Raw genomic sequence first — 18,431 nt, 5'->3', positions numbered from 1 at the left:
CCCAGCCCGGACCCCGAAGCTGCCTCTGAGGCCTGGGGGCCGCGCACTCAGGTGCAGGTGGGCTGGGCTGAGGGGAAGTGAGGTGGTGAGCGTAGTGTTTAAGCGTCCCTTCGTGTCTTCCTTCTAGTATCAAGCCCAGAATAAAGCCAAGCTCATCTCTGACACGCGACGGAGGTTCGAAGCTGAGTATGTGACAGGTGGGTACCGCATTCTCGGTGTTGAGGCAGGTGTGCAGTGAGCGTCCCCAACTTTGCTGGGGTGTTTGCCGGTGTCTCTGTGAAAGGAATTAAGGACCATTTCGATTCTCACGGGGACCGTACCCTCTACGTTTCCAAGGTTTTCCGCTCTATAATGTGGCACGCACACGGCTCCACTTGGACAAGTAACGCGTCCATTGTTTTCTAAGGGTTAATGTAAGTTGGAAATTGGTGTTTCTCACATCTCGAGTTTATAGAACTTGCAGGGACACTTGTTAGGCCCTTGGCACAGGTGATAGTGTCCAGTCCACAGCTCTCCTGCTGACCTTTCACCAGCAACAATCAAGAACATGAACCTGGAAACTGCCTTAATACTATTCACGTCTGCTTAATAGGGGATCCAAATTCCTTGGCTGTTTTGCCTAATTCCACTTCAGAGAACCCAGCCTGCTACCCACGAAGTAGGCTGGAACAAGTTCTTATCTTTTCATCCCACATGGTACTTTGCAAAGTCCTGTGAGTACAGAATTGTTTTGTTGAGTGACCATTCTGTTTCCAGGTGTCACAGATACTTGAGTTGTCCAATATTTAACTGATGGTTGAATTCTTGTACAGTAATTTCGAAAAGCATGCAGGATAATTTATTATAAATAGGGAATAAATAGTCAAACCCTGACCCTGCCACTTAATATCTTGCTTGTGTCTTCTGAGCCCCTGGTTCCATGTCTGTGAAATTCAAAGAATTAGGTTAAGAGGAGTAAATGAAAAAGTATATATCAAACTGTGTAGCATGGGGTTAGCGTCTAGTAGGCTCTCAATGGATATTTTGCCTCAGTAGTCATTGTGGTGACTGTAAAGAGTTCAGGTTCCACATCTTGACTTTAGTGCTCAGCAGAGGTTCCCGGCACCTTTAGACTGCCCGAGATTATATGTCAGTTGATGACCTAGAACAAATAAGGAAATCTGTTCCAAATAACCTGGTCAGTAAATCTTTTCATCCCTCCCTGTCAATTTTCTTCACATCTCATACTTTGTACCAGAGAGTTGCAAAAGCACTTGATTCACTTTTAGCCCAGAGATCTCATTTCTAATAATGTAGCCGGTTCCAGTACAGAAAGAATTGTAACATTACTTTCCATAGAAATGTCACTCATAGCTACATGGTTAATAACATTTTAAGAAATAACCCAGAACTTGACCTAACGAGCTAGTGCTCCCCAATAGTCATTTACTTATGCCCAACAGAAGAGGTAGAATATAGTCATAGAAGTTCAGCAACAGATAAGATCTTAAAGGTCATCTTGGTCCAACCTTCTTGTTTCTACAATGAAGAAAGTAACATCTAGAGAGATTAAATGATTTGCTCAAACTCCATGGTGTTAGTGGCTAGACCTGGGCTGGTGGTCAGGTCTTCTGAATTTCACTGTGGGGATCTTTTGGCAACACCAGTGTGTCTAATTAGATCGTGGCACTCCCCAACTTGAAACCCTTCAGTACCTTTACACTGTGTTTACAATCAAAATCCCAGTTCTTTATGGTGGCCTACAGTGCAAGGCCATGTCTGTCCTAGCTTGTGCCCCCACCCCCATCCTCATCTGGTCCTGCTCTTGTTGCTTAGTGCAGATTTCACCACTGCCCACAGTAAGAAACATATTCTACATAATCTAGTACACACAGAACTGAAGCACAAGTTCATTAAAGAGTGCTCAGGCTAAAAGCCTGTGACTCCCTGATACAGTGACCCACAAAAGTGACATCACAACCTCCAGACGTGACCCACTGACCCACAGTTTGAAAAATATGACCAGCCCCACTGCTGCTTTTATGTTCTTCAGACGGACTGAGGCTCTTTCCATCTCAGGATCTTTCCCCTTCTCTCTGCCTGGAAGGCTCTTTACAGGTAGTGAGCGTGGCTAGCTTCTTCTTTTCTTTTCCATCTTGGTTTAAATGTATCTGAGAGGCCTTTGCCGATTATTAGACAGCCTCCCCATCTCGCCTCCTTTACAGCTCTTACCATAATCTGTAATTATGTCCTTCATTTGTTGACTTAGTGTTCATTTCCTCCAGTAGAGCACATGAGTCTGGGGCAACCTGTGAGCACTGAGGGCAGGGTCTGACTCACCTCTGTACCTAGCACAGTTCTCACTGCATAGTCCTTGACTGAAAATAGCAATGCTTAAATACACACATATGGAGATGAGTCCCAGGCTGTATTAAGAGCTGTCCTAACCATCACCCCTCCCCCACCCAAATCTGGCAAAGAGCAGCCCTAACAATATGTCTCATGAAGAGCAGTGCTATTTCCAAGTAAAGCACTGTCTGGCATTAAGTATAGGGAGGGCTCTGTCACCCCTGGATGTGTGTGAATGTATGTAGGTGCGTTATCAGCATAGCCATGGCAAATAGGAATTTAATTAATATGAAGACTTGCATGGGAAAGGAACGTCCACTTTCCTTCTTCCTCTGTCTTTCATTTCATCCTTTCTGTTGTCATTAATGATGTTTTGTTTCAGAAGAGGCTTAGGGTAGGCCTAAGGAAACGGTGGTTTTTCCTAAGGGAACACATGTATTATCTGCAAGTGTATCACTTTACACACTGGCTGTACTCCAAAATCTCTTTTGGAGGTAGGTTCTTGGGAATTCTAAGCATGTTTTTGTTTCCACAGAAATTAAGTAACCAATCACAGATAGATTTGTAGCTGCAAAAAGAAGAAAATCTTAGTCCATAATTGTTGCATGCACTACTAATGGTCTTTTTTTCTAGCATTGTTTCTGTGAGAAATTTCATGCTGAGTCTCAGATGAGAAACATTTCCCTTTCTCTCTTCCTCTTTCTTGTGGCCAAAGCAAGAGACTAATCCCTTGTGACAATAATTGATTCAGTTCCTCACATACATACTACATGCTTAATTCTGGGAAGCAGTGTGTCAATATTAGAGAAAGAGCAGAAGAAGGATAGAGCCCCTTCCTGAACTACTACAATCTAGTAGAGGCCTTGAAACAGAGCCAACTCCCGGGGGCGGGAATTACAGCGCACTGGTAGAGCACATGCTTAGCATGCAGGGGGTCCTGGGTTCAATCCCCAGTACCTCCGTGAAATAAATAAAGACTGATCTAACATGCTTAAAAACAGAGCTAACTACTAAAGTAAAGGCAAGTTGCGTCAAGAGGAATAAAAGTGCTAAAATCACTTCTGTAGGAGTCAAAGACGAGGAAAAGTCATATCTCGTTGGGATGACTGGGTTAGCACGGAGTTAGAAAAAACTTCAGAGAAAATGCGGTGTTTCTCAAGAACTTGGGGATATGGTAGAACTCGGCCAGGGAGAGAATGTGATCCAGGCAGATCAAACAGTCCTGCCTGAGGCGCTGAAGTGATAAGGTACAGGGCGTGTTCGGGAAGCCATGGGAAGTCCACTGATGAGCCCTAAGGAGGGTAGGCACACCGGGCTACAAACAGTGGCAACATAGTGTCCCGAGCCTTGGACACCAAAGAGGTGCGACTGTGCTTTGTTTAGTGAGTTTGAAGAGCAACTGAAAGGTTTGTGGGTTTTGTTATTTTAGGTTTGTTTCCTGACTCTACAAGTATATGAATTCATTTAAATAAATGTGGGTGATACCAAAAAATAGGCCGGAGAATCCCCCAGAAGCATATCATCCAGAGGTAGCTCTTCTAACAGTGGATGCTTTTTTTCTATACATTAAAAAAAGTAGTTAAAAGACTGTTCTGTATGTAGTTTTATGTGTTGCATTTTTATTGACATGATCTTATCTCCGCATATTATGAAGTAAACAACGTTTTCCATTACCACTTAATATTCAGTTCTTAACTCGTGCTTCTTTGTGTTAGTTTACATTTGATTGCTAGTGAGAGTCAGCTTCTTTTCATATGTTTACTTCCATTTGTAGTTAATTTTTTTTCATTAGTATGGCTTTTAAAATTGGTTTGGGCTTTTTTTGTTTATATCACTTGGGTATTTTTCATTTTTTGAATTTCACTCCTTTGTGGTTTCTTCCATTGCCATTAAGTTAAATAATTTTCTCTCATCCAATAACTGTTTCTAATCATTTAATTTTTGTTTTGTCTTGGCTTCTTTTCTTGATTTTGAAGTATCTTTTATGTACAGAATGTATAAAACATGAATAAAATAAACAGCCATGTGCTCACCACTCAGCCAAAGAAATAGGACTTTCTGGGTATCCCTGCCATTCACGGGCAGCCGCTTGTCCTGCGGTTGCTGTTACTCATTGTTGCTTTTCATGAGCTTCATCACCTATGACAGCTTCCTCACAAGTACTTTATTAAATTTACTGTTTTTGAACTTGAAATAAAAGCTGAATAGATTTTTCCACGCCTTGCTTCTCTTACTCAAGAGTCGTTGATGTTGTCAAATATAACCATAATCGATTCCATTTTATAGCTGTGTTGTATGTAGTTCAGGGAATGAAAATACCAGTTGGTGGATTTGGGGTCCCTTCTAGATTTTGCGATTAGGTACAGTGCTGCTATAAACATTCTTCTACATGTCTGGTGCCTAGACTTTCTCTAGGGCAGTGGTTCTCCAAGTTGGTGTAGGAACTATATAGTTCCTTGAGAGCATTTCAAGAATCTTGAAAGGTCAAAACTGTTCATATAACTCTTTTCCTTTTTCACTGTCATTCTCTCACAAGCATACAGTAGTGTTTTCCAGAGGTTACGTGGCATGTGATGATGTCATCGTTGCTCTGACAGCTGATGGAACGTGTGCTTGTGTGTCCTTATGTTTAAAAATTTTCTCGGTTTAATACCTAATAACTAACTACTGGTAAATATAACTCATAGAAACTCATTAGAGTCCTCAGTTATTTTTAAGAATGTAAAAGGGGTCCCAAGACCAAGGAGTTGGAGAACTACTCTGGTTTGCAGCCACCAGTGAAATGGGTGGGTCATAGAATAGGCACCTACCCTGCTGTACTAGGTGATGCTGAACTAGCTCCCGAAGTGATTGCACCCATTTTTATTTTAAAACCAGTTTCTGAGTGTCTTTGTTTTTCCACACCCTAAAGTCGGGCATTGTTTGTTTTTTTTTTTTAATTTTTGCCCATCTGATGGGGGTGATGTGATATCTCATTGAGGTTTTAATTTGCATTTGAGTACCAGTGAGATTGAGCATTTCTTCATATCATTATGGGTCATCTGGTTTCCACTTATGCAGATCACTTCCTCAGGCTCTTCTTGGCCCTTTGTTCCTCCATATAAATTACAGAACCAGTTTATCATGTTTTTGCAAAAAAAAAAAAAAAAAAAGCCTCGTAGGGATTTTGAGTGGAAACGTATTAAATCAGAAGATCAGTTTTGGGATACTTGACATTATCATGGTTAAGTCTTGCTATCTAAGAACCTGGTATACCTATCTGCTGAGCTCTTCCTTATGGAAAGATTTGTAATCTTCTCCATAAAGTTAACCCACTTTTGTTAAATTTATTTCCAGACACTTGATAGGTTTTCTCTTTTGTGGTGGTTTAAACAGTATCTCTTCAGAATTTATTTTCTAAATGATTGTTGCTAGTTAACAGAAAGGACATTTGACTTTTTTGCATTAATATTGGACTCAGAAACCTTACTAACTGTTCTTAATTGTGATAATTTGTCTCTAGATTAGTTTGGGATTTCTATGTAGACAGTATCACCTGAAATAATGATAATTTTCTAACATGCCGATGTTTACAATTTGAAATGCTTTTACTTTACACTAGCTGGAACCTTTAGAACACTGTTAAATTGAAGCAGTAACAAAAGCCTACTTGTCTTATTCCTGATCTTAGAAAGACAGCCCCAAACACGATCTCTGTAGATATTCTTTATCACGATGAAGACATTTCCTTCTATTCCTGATTTGGTAGTTTTGGTTTTTGTTTTGTTTGTTGTTTTGTTCCCATCACAATTGAGGATTGAATTTTGCTAAATGCATTTTCTTCATTTGTTGAACATATTGTATCTGTTATGTTCGCTTGGTGTTTCTCTTTTAATCTGTTAATATAGCAGATTATGTTTATCAGGTTTTTAAGATTCCTTTTTATAGCTGTGTTGTAGTTCATGGAATGAAAACACTAATTGGTGGAATTGGGGTTCTTTCTAGATTTTGCTATTATGCTCTTATGTATGTTGCTGCAGTCAGCCGGTATTTTGTTTAGAAGTTTTGCATCTATATTCACAAATTGGCCTATAATTTTCCTTTCTTACACTTTTCTTGTTTGACTTTGACATCAAAATTATACAGGCTTCATAAAATACGTGGGGAGTGTTTCCTCTTTTCTGATCCTTGAAAGATAGTGTTTTTGTGCAGCAATACTGACATTCACCCCATATTCACCCCTCCAATTTATTATTGTTGTTTTATATCTTAGTGTTTGTTTACATACCATATATTTACTAGCATCTTTATTTATCTTTCCTTACTGAGTTTCAGATCTTGTATCTAGGACCATTATTGTTTCATCTTAAGTATAACCTTTAGATTTTCCCTTGGTGGGGTCCTCTTAATTTTGAAAATGTGTTTTTTTTTAATTAAGCAATTAACCTTGAGGAATGCCTTCATTTTATTAGGCTGAGGGAGACAAAGTGGTTAGAGAAGTCAGAGAACCAGGCATGTTAGTATCATGGATGATCTCAGAGAGGAGAATTTCAATGGCAGGAAGATTAGCAGTGAGCCAAAGGAACCTGTAGGTAAAGGGTACTTAAAATAGGGATGGTTCTTATCAACTGCCCTCTCTGAAAAGGAAGGGTGGAAAGAAAATGGCATTCAAAGTGTCACTTCACTCCTGGATATTTTACATAAACTCTCTAGATTAGGGACCACCTAAGGGATCAAAATAAAGCTCAGGCTTTATTCTTTGCATCTGCAATACCTAGCTCTCTTTGGAGCTAACACGTGGTGGGTGGTCATAAATTAGTCCTCGTAACTAGTGAGTACTACCCCCAAGAGAGGAAGCCTTTAGAAGACTGACAGATAGATAAACACTTGGATTTTCTTAAATTCTGCTCCAGCATTCTCAAGGTCATCCTTTTAAAGCTGTCATGATCAGAATAGGAGGAAAAGATCTTAAGAGTTTATCAGTTTTTGTCCTTATCACATATCTAAAAATATCAAGCTTCTGATATAGAGAATATAATGTGATATCATAACTTTACATGGATAGAATATATATTTGTGCTTTTGGAACTTTTGCAGACATTCACCACATATTAAATCATAAAGGAAGTCTCGGAAATTCCAAAGCAACTAAATCGTACAGACCATGTTCTCACCCCATTTTAAGCAACTACATGAGAAGTCACAATAAAAAGGTACTCAAAAACAAATCAACTGTTAGGAAAGTAAAATAACACCTCTAAATAATCCATGGGTTAACAACTTCCCGGCAGAGGGTGTGTGTAATTTTTCCTTCTGCTTAATAATCCGTAGGTTAAAGAGGATTTCACAATGGAAATTAAAAATTACTTAAAGCTAAGCAAGAGAGTATCTGTGGTTTTATATTCATTTGTTAAAAAACGAGGCCCAAATAAAAATCAGCTAAAGATTCAATTCAAGGGCTACAAAATGAACATGAGTAAATACATAGAAAGTAGAAGGAAATAAGAGCAGGTATTCATGATTTATGGGGAAAAGATAGTAGATGCAATAAACCTAAGCTGGCTTTTTGAAAGGACTTGTGAAACAGACAAACCTAAGATGACTAATTAAGAAGAAAGGGAGAAAGCAAAGACATACACTAGGAACAGAAAGCAGGTATAATTATTGATGTGGGAGAGATTTTAAAAATCATAAAAAAATACAATAATCAGCTTTATCACAGAAAATTTAGAAAACTTAGATGAAATGGAAAACTTTCTGGAGAAAAGGAAAATCATCCAATATTGTCTGAATGAGAAGTATAAAACCTAAATGGATCAATGACTGTTAAGGAAATTGAACTGGTAGTGACAGATGTCTCCCACTCTCTCCACCATCGCAAAGGCGCACACGTACACTTAAGGCCCAAGCACTTTTGTGAGTCCCAGGCGTGGAAAGATAACTCGTAGTCAGAAAATGTAGAAGAGGAATTTACCACGTTAACAAAATGCTTCTCAGTGAAATTTTCGAATGGGTACAGTTCAACAATCGTAACTATATAAAACAGTAAAGATTGAGAAGCGTCTTGTCTCTTGTGCCTCTTCACTCTCTTCTCTTACCTCTTTAGCCATATTTGCTTTCTGTTTCTTTTTTCTTATTTGTTTAAGCAAATACAAACATATATGCACTAGCAAAATTAAATGAGGGAAATGTTTATTTTAATAAAGACAGACCACACTGGCTATAATTCAACTTTATGAAAAGCAAACAAAACTTCCAGCAAACAAGGTAAACTTTAACTCTCAAGTGTTCCTTTTAAAAACCTACAGGAAATGTCATGTTTAATTGTGAAACTTCAAAATAATTCCCAGAAAATCAGGAAAAAGCCAGTGATCCCCACTATTATTTCTATAATTCTACAGGCTATAAAATAACCTAGTTATCAATATGGCAAGGAAAATAAGAGCTATAAGGTTTGCCAGTCTTGCCATTATTGGCTTGTGATAGCCATAAAAAAAATCTCTAAACTGCCTAATAATCTAATAGAAGAAACATATAACTTTTTTTCCTTTAGAGAGAAAATTTTAAAATGATATTAAAGAACATTGAAAGAAGACCTGAATAGATCAGTGGAGAGAGAAACCATCTAAAGTAGAAAATCTCTTTCAGTATCCAGCGTATGAATCCAGCCCTTGAAGGACAGCAGCTGAAGCAGGAAGCACCTCCCCTCTCTGCAGCATGCCAGAGCTCAGCAAAGTCCTGTTGTTGATATTTTTTTAATAACTCTTAAGCTAAGAATCGTTTTTGTATTTTTAAAAGGTTGCTGAAAAAAAAAAGAAAGAAGAATCAGCAATGGAGGCCATATGTGGCCTTCAAAATCTAAGATATTTAGCTGTTTACAGCCTGGCCCTTTATGGAACAATTTTGCCCACCCCTGTAAAAGACCAGTAGTTACCACAGTGCGGTGTCTGGACAGCAGCAGCAGCTTCCTGCAGGAGCTTGCTACAAGTGCAGATTCTCAGCTCTGTGGCCAACCAGCAGGAGAATAATAAGGGACTTTTTTGTTATTTCGGTCTGATCACTCCCAGTGTTGACATTCACATGGTCCCTCCAAAACAGATGCTCTTCCAAGGCCCCATAAGGACGTTAAGTGGACTAATGCTCAGAGTCCTAGAGAAATAAGAGATCCTAAGGGGTTTTGAACTACCATTATGTTTGACAGTTGTATATTTGCTGCTTTTGAACATTATGGCACAATCTACCCTGAATCTCCGCTTTCCTGAAGCTGGTGAGAGCCTGAGAGGCAGGTGATCTTCTGTGATGGGATGAAGCTATTGGCCTGTAGCTGCAATTCTCAAAACTATCAGAACACCAGGAGGGCTTGTTAAAACAGGCATCACTGGGCTCCCCCCTCCCCGCCCCCGGAGTATCTACTCATGGGTGGGATCTGAGAATCTGTGTACATGAGAGACAGAGATGAAGAACTGAGAGGAGTCATCTTTACCCTGGAACACTTAGTCCTGTCTGATCCAGAGGTGACTCACCATTGCCACTTATGTAGTTCTTTCTCTGCAAAATTATGAACTTTACAGTTTGGTGGTGAAACACTGTATAAATATAAGACTAATTTACAGAACAAAATTCGTATAAGAAGAAATAAACAGCAGAGACAATGAACTATAGGTGTGCTGACAGTTCATTACGGTTTCTTAAGAAAGGAACGGCCAGAAATGAGCTTTGAGCTATTTTGAACAAATGCAAGGAGGAGGCTAAAAGTCACCACTTGAGATTAGTGTTGGTTTGTGATGGGGTTTTCGCTGGCCCTCAGCAAGAGGAAAGTACTAAGGACAAGGTGTTGTGAGAGTAGATGCATATGTATCTGTGTATAAGGCTGATCTCTTCCTCATCTGTGCGCTTCAATCATCAAGAGGTAAAGTCTTTGAAAGTGATGTGTCCTTGGGGGGCGGGGGAGGGGAGGGTGCGTGCACACCTGTGTGTTTTGGTATCTTCAGATACCTTTTGCGTGTACGCCTTTAGCTTCTTCCTGTAACATCTGGACTTCCCAAAGGACTGGTTTTCAAAAAACTCCCTTACAGTTGAGGGTCCTGTGGAGGTGAAAACATTTTCCTTCTACCCTTCTAGGTCCTTTGACTGGTCTAATAATTAAATTGATACAAGACAGATGTGTTGTGTGTTACAGTGGGCGGCCAGTCGGTGGCATGGTGACGTGGGTTGGTAAAAGAATTTACCAGAGATTAAGTATAAGAATAGAAAGGAGTTTATTAGGGGGCGGTGTCATAGACAACAGCGGGCCACACAGACGTGGGGTGCCTGTGTGAGCCCCAAGGGCTGGATGTCGGGGTCTTTTATAAGGTCGGGTCACAAGGTGCCTGATGGGCTTGTGAGCAAGTCTGGTTGGTTGTAGGTGAGGAAAGAGGTTTAGGTCTGTGAAGGGCGGTGGGGTCTATGACTCTGATAAGGTGGGCATTACCTGGGGCTATTTGTTAGGGGAAATATGCTCCGCGAAGAATGTCAGACATCTGAGAGCCCAGGAACGGGGGTCGTTGCACTCTGAAGGACGTCAGTGGGCCCAACAAGATGCACAGAAGAAAAACAGAAGTTTAATAACATGTATACCTCCTGTATACATGCAAAAGAGCCAGGAAAACGGAATGACTCTCCAAGGTGGTTCAAGCCACCACCTTCAATCCCATCTTCAGCTAAAGACCAGAAGATGTTGGGGTGGAGAGTCAAGTTATTAGAGGTGACCAGGAAAAGCTCAGTAAACAAAGGTATGGTGCAGACCACCTTCTCCACTGATAAGTTTCTAAAAATACAGCAGCATTCTCCTCTTCCTGTTGCAAAGAGGGAGGCACCCTTACAAATGGAGGCTTCCCTTGTAAATATAAATGTTTCTCATAAAAGGGTAACTTCTACTCAGTTTTCAGAGCTTTCCCTGTATCTGCTGTTTCTTAAAAAGAATCAGACTAAAATAATCACTATGCCAAACAGGCAGGTTTGAGTGGTGTATTTTACCCCGCCCCCACTTCAGTTGCCTGGGGGCTATGTTTGAAAGCAGCGAATTGTGTTGTCATAAGCGGTCATTATTGCACTTGGCCTAGTGGTCCCAGGTCAGGTTTTCCTTCCCTTGGCTGCTCAGTTCACTCTCTGTGACTCCTCTCCCTCTCCCCGCCTCAGCCCTCTTCTCTATCCTCTTCTGCCCCTGCCTTCCTCCTGCCTCCCCCCCACTCCTACCTGACCTCCTCCCCAGTCCTCTCTTCCTCTGTCTTTTCTAGCTCTCTCCTTCCATTTCTATCTGTCTAGGGGTAAGTGTTTAACAATGGGAATCTCATCTGTAAGTACATGTTCTATTAATAACAATAGTTAATCATTTTAATATAAATGGAGAGTTCTAATTTCAAAGATCTGCTTCCTTAAAAGCTGTCAAGAGCAATCAGCTTTAGTTTCTTGGTAGTGGGCGCTGTGTCCTTGATGGGGTCGCTGGTGGTGACACCGGTAGTGGTAGTAATCATGACAACAGTGATGTTCTATTCTTCTTCTGGCTAGTATTTACGGAGTTTTCACCACTTGCCACATACTGTTCTGGAGAAGTGGTTCTCAGAGTTTAGTCTGCGGATGCTCAGAGATGCCTGGGACTTCAGGAGCCCGTGAGGTCAGAGCTGTTTCCACAGTGATACTGAGAAGCTTTTCCCTTTTTCATTTGCACTGATGACTTGGAAGCCATGGTGGGCCAACCTCCTGCCTCCTCAGCCCGAATAAAGGCAAGTGCGCATTGTAGTCTTCCTTGTCAGCACCCTCAGTGAAATTATTTTAAGCTAGTTTTATTTTAGAAAGCCCTTGATGAAGCAGTAAATTTTATTAAATCTTGACCCTTGAGAGTAAATGTCCTTTTAACATTCTGAGTAACAAATCAGGAAGTACACATTAAATACTTCCACATATTTGAGTAGCCAGCTAAATTGCTCACATTTTTCATGGACTACCATTTTTATTTGAAAGAACAGCTGTTAAGTAAACTATGGTTATTCAGACTTGGGTATTTGGCAGAAATTTTCTTGAAAATGAAGTCAGTAATTTGAAGGAAAACACCATATTGGTCCAGTGGAGAGGGCTGTCCAGTGGCCAGACGGGATGGTGTTCCGTTGGGGCAGATGCTCCCAGGGGCGTTCTTGCTGCTAAACAGTGTGTAAATTCTTTACTTCCAACTTGTGTTTACAAGTTACAATTAAAGAAAAGTTGTGCTTTGAATACTGATGAATTTTCAAATAGCAGAGCTAAAAAAACCATTTTGCAAGGTTTACCTACAACAGAACCACTTATTGTATAGATTAGAAAAATAGAGCCCAGATACTGAAAGTCATATCCAAGGTAGCACTCCACAGTTGCATGACTTATGGCCTTATCTTGTATTTTATCATGCTTTAAACTTTCAAGTACTTTCATACATACATTTTTATCTGATCCTCACACAACCCTGTGAGCATCTAAAAAACAGTTGAAAGATAAGGAAATTGGGACCCAAAGAAGATAATTCTGTCAATGTACTTTATACTTCCCTACCCTTTCAGCTGTTACCTCTGAGGGCCTGAAGTAAGTCAGAGCAAATGGAGAGAAGACAGAATCTATAAAACTTGGCAACTAAGTAGATGCACAAAAAATGGAGATGAAGGAGCCAGGGAGTTTTCTGAAGTTTCTTCCTTGGGGCCCTGGGAGAGTACTGACTAACCAAGAAAATAAAAATAGAGAAGAAATAGATTTCATCAACAAATGTTTCCTAAATGCCTTTTAATTGGCACTACTATAATCTGTTTTGGGGGGTTCTTAGGATGTATAGCTGTGCTGTTATGATCTCTAAATGGAAAGATACAGCATTCATGCCCATAACTCTGAGTCAAGGGGAAATGTATTAAGTGCCTTAAGAAAGGTGTCGTTCAGGTCCTGTGGCTCTTCACAGGAGGGAAAGACTTACTTCTGGGAACAGGAAGTAAGAGGAAGCATTTGGAAGGACTCTTGCAGAGTGGGAGAATTCAGATGTGCAGGTGGTTGTGAGGAGACAAGGAAAGTTCAGTTACAGAAAAACAGAGTGGGGTGTGGAAGGAGGAATGTCAGGTATATAGAGGTTGATGAGAACACAGCATGTGTGTAGATGGAGAATGAGAAGTTATTATTGGCAACAATTATTCCAATAAACTATGGGAAATGCTGCACACATAGTTTTCCATTTTGTATTTCATTTCACATTCATTTTTTAAAAAGATGCTTGCCAAACACATGTCTTTTTAACTATAACTTAGTTCTTTCTTTAAACATAAAATTTCATTTTTCATTGACTAGCGTAAGGATTTCAAGTTCAGATAACATAACTGATCTTCCTAGATGTTAGTTTATAGTTTGAGAGGGGGTTTGCAAAATATTATACTGTGGTCTTATTTTTTAAATCTATAGTGGCTTGTTTTAAAATAAAGCTGCAATTTTTAGATAACTTTATTCTTCTCACACTTAGAAATTCCATCAATCCTCTAAGTTGCATTTTCATCTGAACTGCATCCCTGTGTCTATCTGTCTTTAACTAGCTTAGCTTTCTCTTCCGGGTCTTTCTTCTCCACTGGTATGAGTGTTGGTTATCGTTCACTGCAGAATTTAGCTGACTTGGATATTTATTAGTTTTTGCCATAGAGAAGTCAGATAAATACGATCCATGTGATGTTGAAAGACTACAACAAGATGATAACTGGGTTGAAAGTTACTTACTTTGGAGGCATAATGTTGCAGATGAAACACTGAAGATGCTTGATGAGAGTTTTCAGTGGAGGAAGGAAATGTCTGTCAACGGTAAGCTGTTCACTTTCACCTTGACTGTGTACTATTTCCCCTGCATAAATGTTACTGTTCTACGTTTATCTAATAGTGTATTTGCAAATATTCTTGGCAATCATCATAAACACCAGAATATAATGTTTTATAAAGACCCAGTAACATTTTGAAAGGAGCATCTTATGAATAAGTTGTAAAAGTAGGATCATTCATAAGGAAACCAGATCACCAAGGAGCTGAATCACACTCAACATTCGTCACTCACAGCAGCGTCTCCTAACCTGTGCCTGTTTAGTTTGGTGCCATTAAAATAGCAAGACAGCATCCGCACTACTAGGCCTAGAGCTAAGGAGATACTATTTGCCTGTTTTGCTCAGTTGCTGCCTGGTGCCTGTCTCTGCTCCCAGGGTTCCTTGTGCTACTAGGGGCTCTGTATGGAGCTAATAGGTGAATGGGGCCCCAAAAGCAAGCTTACCCCCAAGGATGCCTATGGCAGCCTCCTCTTCTTGATTTCCAGGCCCAATTCTACATTGAAATTTCCTCCCCAGAAAGTTTCAAATCTTGGAGGGGGTTTTATAATAATCTTCCAAGTAAATGAAGAACTCTTCTCAGGAAAGGTTACCCGTTATCTCTGTCCTCCTGAAAACGTAACAGGACGAAGCTGGCATAACTACTGGTTGTGACAAGATATGAAGGCTTTCCTGACCTTGAGGATTAGAAACTCCGGAGCGACCGAGTCTAGAGACTTAATACAAAATAGCCAACAAATATATCCAGAAAAGACATCCCCCCCCCCCCCAGTTGTCATACTTGGAGAAGGATTCTCTCCGAGGGAGAGTATTTAAAAAATAATTTGAGTGGAAACATAAAAACTGTTGGTAATTTCAACAGTGAAGCATTTATTAATCAAACAAAGAAATGTAAACCTGATATTTCTCAGTCATTTAAGTACAGAATAAAGCTTTAAACTCAGTAATAGTTTTTCTTACATAGACTTGCTAGTTTCTAGTGGCAAACAGCAGCGATATGACAAAGAGGGGTGGGGAAAGATAAATCTTTGCGAGTCCTTGGGGAAGTGCTGCCTTGTGTTGGTTCTTGGCCGCATTAGTGAGTGGACCTCCTGCTAAAGGATCTAACGTTTTTCTTGAAGTATTTTCCACTTGCCCCAAGATTATAAAATACATTAAACTCTACTGGTTATCAAACCTCGTCGAAAAATATTTTACTAGAGAAGCTATCAGTTCTGAGGCTATAATGTGGATATTATACTGCCATGTTCTTTTGAAACTGTCCAGTAGTGATAATATTTATTAATTGCAAGTGATTATGTGAAATACAACCAGAACGTGAAAATGCATCCACATAATAATGGCAGGCACGTAAAGGCAAATGGATTTTTTCCATTTCTTTCATCTATGTCTTCATGTAGTTTTTTTTTTTCTACTTAGTAAGAAGCACCATGTTTTATTGCCAGAGGATTTTTTCCAGATATTTGAATAAGCGTCATCTTTTTTTTTCTTTTTAATATCAGAGCTAGTATGTAACAGTAATCGTTACATTTTAAGTTTTCTTTTTAAAAGACCTCTAAGTTATAATTACTCATTAATCTTATCACTTTTTAGACCTGACCGAAGCCTCCATTCCCAGGTGGTTATTGGAAATTGGTGGCATTTATCTCCACGGTTATGACAAAGAAGGGAACAAGTTGTGTAAGTATATTTAATTGTACTGGCTTTTCAAGAGTGAGGTGTAGTCATCAGAACACCTTAGCCTTTGATTCAGAGTCCTTCAGGCCCAGCGGTGTCCCTCTGTTCAGCTGTCCCTCTCCACGCGCCCCGTTCTGCCTCGGCCGCCGTGGTCCGCCCACAGGCGCCGCAGCCGCTCCTGCCACTGCTCGCTTCTGTCGGGGCTTTCCCTCTGGAAGGAACATTTTTCTAGTGTTTTCTTTTTTGTTAAGCACTGTGTAGAGTACTTTTAGATTATTGCCAAATACTGTTTGTTCATCTGTATTTTCTTTTCCCCCTTACTTACTAAAGAGGAAAGCTTATTTTCTAAGTGAAGGAAAATAGTTGACCTTTCTGCTCCTCTACACTCTTTCTCATTTAAAAGAAGGGGGATGTTCTTAATCTGAGAAACAAAATTAATTGTAAATAAAGAAAAATGTCAAGGAAAAGGAATAATATAATACGTGTGTAAAATGGTATTATAGTGCCATAAATATTTTTCTTATTTTTATCTTATGTTCCGCTTAAAGTCTGGATCAGGGTGAAGTATCATATAAAAGACCATAAGACCATACTGGACAAAAAGAAGCTTATTGCATTCTGGTTGGAACGTTATGCTAAGAGAGAAAATGGGAAACCTGTAACACTGATGTTTGACCTATCAGAGACTGGAATAAATAGCATAGTAAGCATTTTTCATTAATTCTAAATCAGTCGTTTATCGCGGCGTCCTCCCTCTCTCCCGTCCTCTCTGCCACCCCCACCCCACCTCCCCAACCAAATATTGCTATAAAACCAAGCTAGCCAAGTCATGTTTGGGATTTATTTTTTTTCTGCTGCACTGTGAGTGAAGTCAGACATGGAATAGGATTTGCAAAGAATTAAATGTGCTTCAGTATTTGGCACTGAAACTGTAGATTTCCTAGAAACGTTCTTTGTCTGATAGGCAAGATATGGAAGGAAGATGTCGAGGCTGGCAGAGTAATGAGTAGATGTGGTAACAGTGAACTCTTCTATCAAAGCTCATATCCTATAGAGCACCCTCCCCGGGCCTGGCAGAGAGTAACGCACTCAGTAAATGTGGAGTAAAGTAACGTATGTTCTCCAGCGGACCACTGCTTGCAGGCCACGTTTGCCGTGGTGAGTAGTTCATTTGAGTTTTTTGCATATACAGTGCTTGGTGATTTTGTTGGGGTTTTTCACTTGCTCTTTTGGATTTGTTTTCTGTCTGTCTGATTTGGTTAGCGTTGGAAACCAGTTTTCTTCAGGAGATTTTGCCAAGCTTAAAAAATAAATAAAACCTAGCAGTCTTTAATTCGGGCCCTTGTGACCTTCGTGGTAACTACAAACCTTTCAGCAGCGATGGGGATTTGTTGGTGCATTTGTTAGAGCTACTGTCTCTGACATTCAGACCGTGGCTAATTCTGGTAGCAGTCAGCTGCCCTTCAGGGACCTCCCTGGGGCACTGTTGAAATCTTTTTGAAAATCCACTTGGCAAAGTATGTTAATAACCTTGAAGTGTTCATATTTATATTCTTTGCTTGGTAACTAACTTCTGGAAATCTATTCTAAAGAAGGAAACTTGAGTACACAAAAAGCATTGTACATCAAAATGTTTTTTTCAGAGTGTCATTTAAAATGGTGAAAACTTAGAAAAAATGTAAATGTCAACATGGTGAAGTGGTGAATTATGGTGTATCTCATTAACGCAGTATGTGTACCTGTGTAGAATGATGTTTATAAAGAATTTGTAGTAACACTGGAAAATACCTTTCTTAAAATGAAAAGGTGACAGGATTATATCATAGAAATACCTAGGCCCCAAAAAGGGAAACCTTAGACATTAAAAAAACAAACAAAAAATAGGCTTGAGAGAACAAGATTTTTTAGACAGTGGGACCACAAATTTTTTTTTCATCTTTCTATATATCAGAGTCATTTGCCCTAGATTATTTTTTCAATCTGGTTTCCATGTCACGGAGTTCTAGATTACATAGTAATCGTTTTATATCCAAAATCTACATCAAAATGCCTAGATAAATAAATATTCCATGAAAGTAAATCATGATTCTGTTATCCTTTGTGTATGATAGTTTTCTGATTATTAATCCAGAATCATAAAAAGTGTTTTTTATTGACAAATATAGGGCCAAAGAATTTACTTGAGCTGTCTGATTATTTTTCAACCTACTTATATACTGTTTCATTATCTTTAATTTATAAATAAGGTTTATTTTCATTATTGAGTTTAAATCATTAATGTTTTCAAATACCTAGAATTTTACTGAATTATTTTTATATATGGCCCTCATAATTCACAAAAGATTTAAGTTGGCCTTTAAAGCTGTATACAGAATTGCGTGGCAAAATTTTTTTTAATTATTTGTTAGAGTTGGGCCACTAATTTGGCTGTAAGCTTGCCTGAAGGGAATGGAATCATATAAAATTGCTCAAAGCCATTGTCTTAAGAAAAGTATATCCATTCCTGATACTTGAACTAGAAGAAAAATCTTTCATGAGTCTTCAAAAGGAAGACATTTTATAAGATAATGAATAGCATCCTTGAAAACATCCTCACAGAATGCA

At 39.4% G+C, this 18,431-nt stretch overlaps 1 protein-coding gene across 14 annotated transcripts in view; it reads left to right on the top strand.

Annotated features, from left to right (window-relative positions):
* The window catches only part of LOC116656675, a 144,369-nt gene that overhangs the window by 167 nt on the left and 125,771 nt on the right, over positions 1-18,431 (top strand). For 5 of the 14 annotated variants that reach the window (XR_004314165.1, XR_004314164.1, XM_032464846.1 and 2 more), the window contains exons 1-2: positions 16,389-16,530; positions 16,868-16,985. Coding sequence is in view for 6 of the 14 variants with exons in the window: in XM_032464845.1 (XP_032320736.1) it covers positions 128-197; positions 13,972-14,139; positions 15,744-15,830; positions 16,376-16,530 (480 nt within the window). In the remaining 8 variants the exon portion in view is untranslated. Of the gene's footprint in view, positions 1-127; positions 198-11,853; positions 12,069-13,971; positions 14,140-15,743; positions 15,831-16,375; positions 16,531-16,791; positions 16,986-18,431 lie in introns of those variants that run through there. The other 9 variants (XM_032464845.1, XM_032464840.1, XM_032464848.1 and 6 more) reach the window with 7 other exon arrangements.

This window comes from Camelus ferus, chromosome 22, assembly GCF_009834535.1.
Source record: "Camelus ferus isolate YT-003-E chromosome 22, BCGSAC_Cfer_1.0, whole genome shotgun sequence".
In the NCBI taxonomy this organism is placed as follows: domain Eukaryota; kingdom Metazoa; phylum Chordata; class Mammalia; order Artiodactyla; family Camelidae; genus Camelus; species Camelus ferus.
This window is presented reverse-complemented; position numbering and strand designations above follow the sequence as displayed.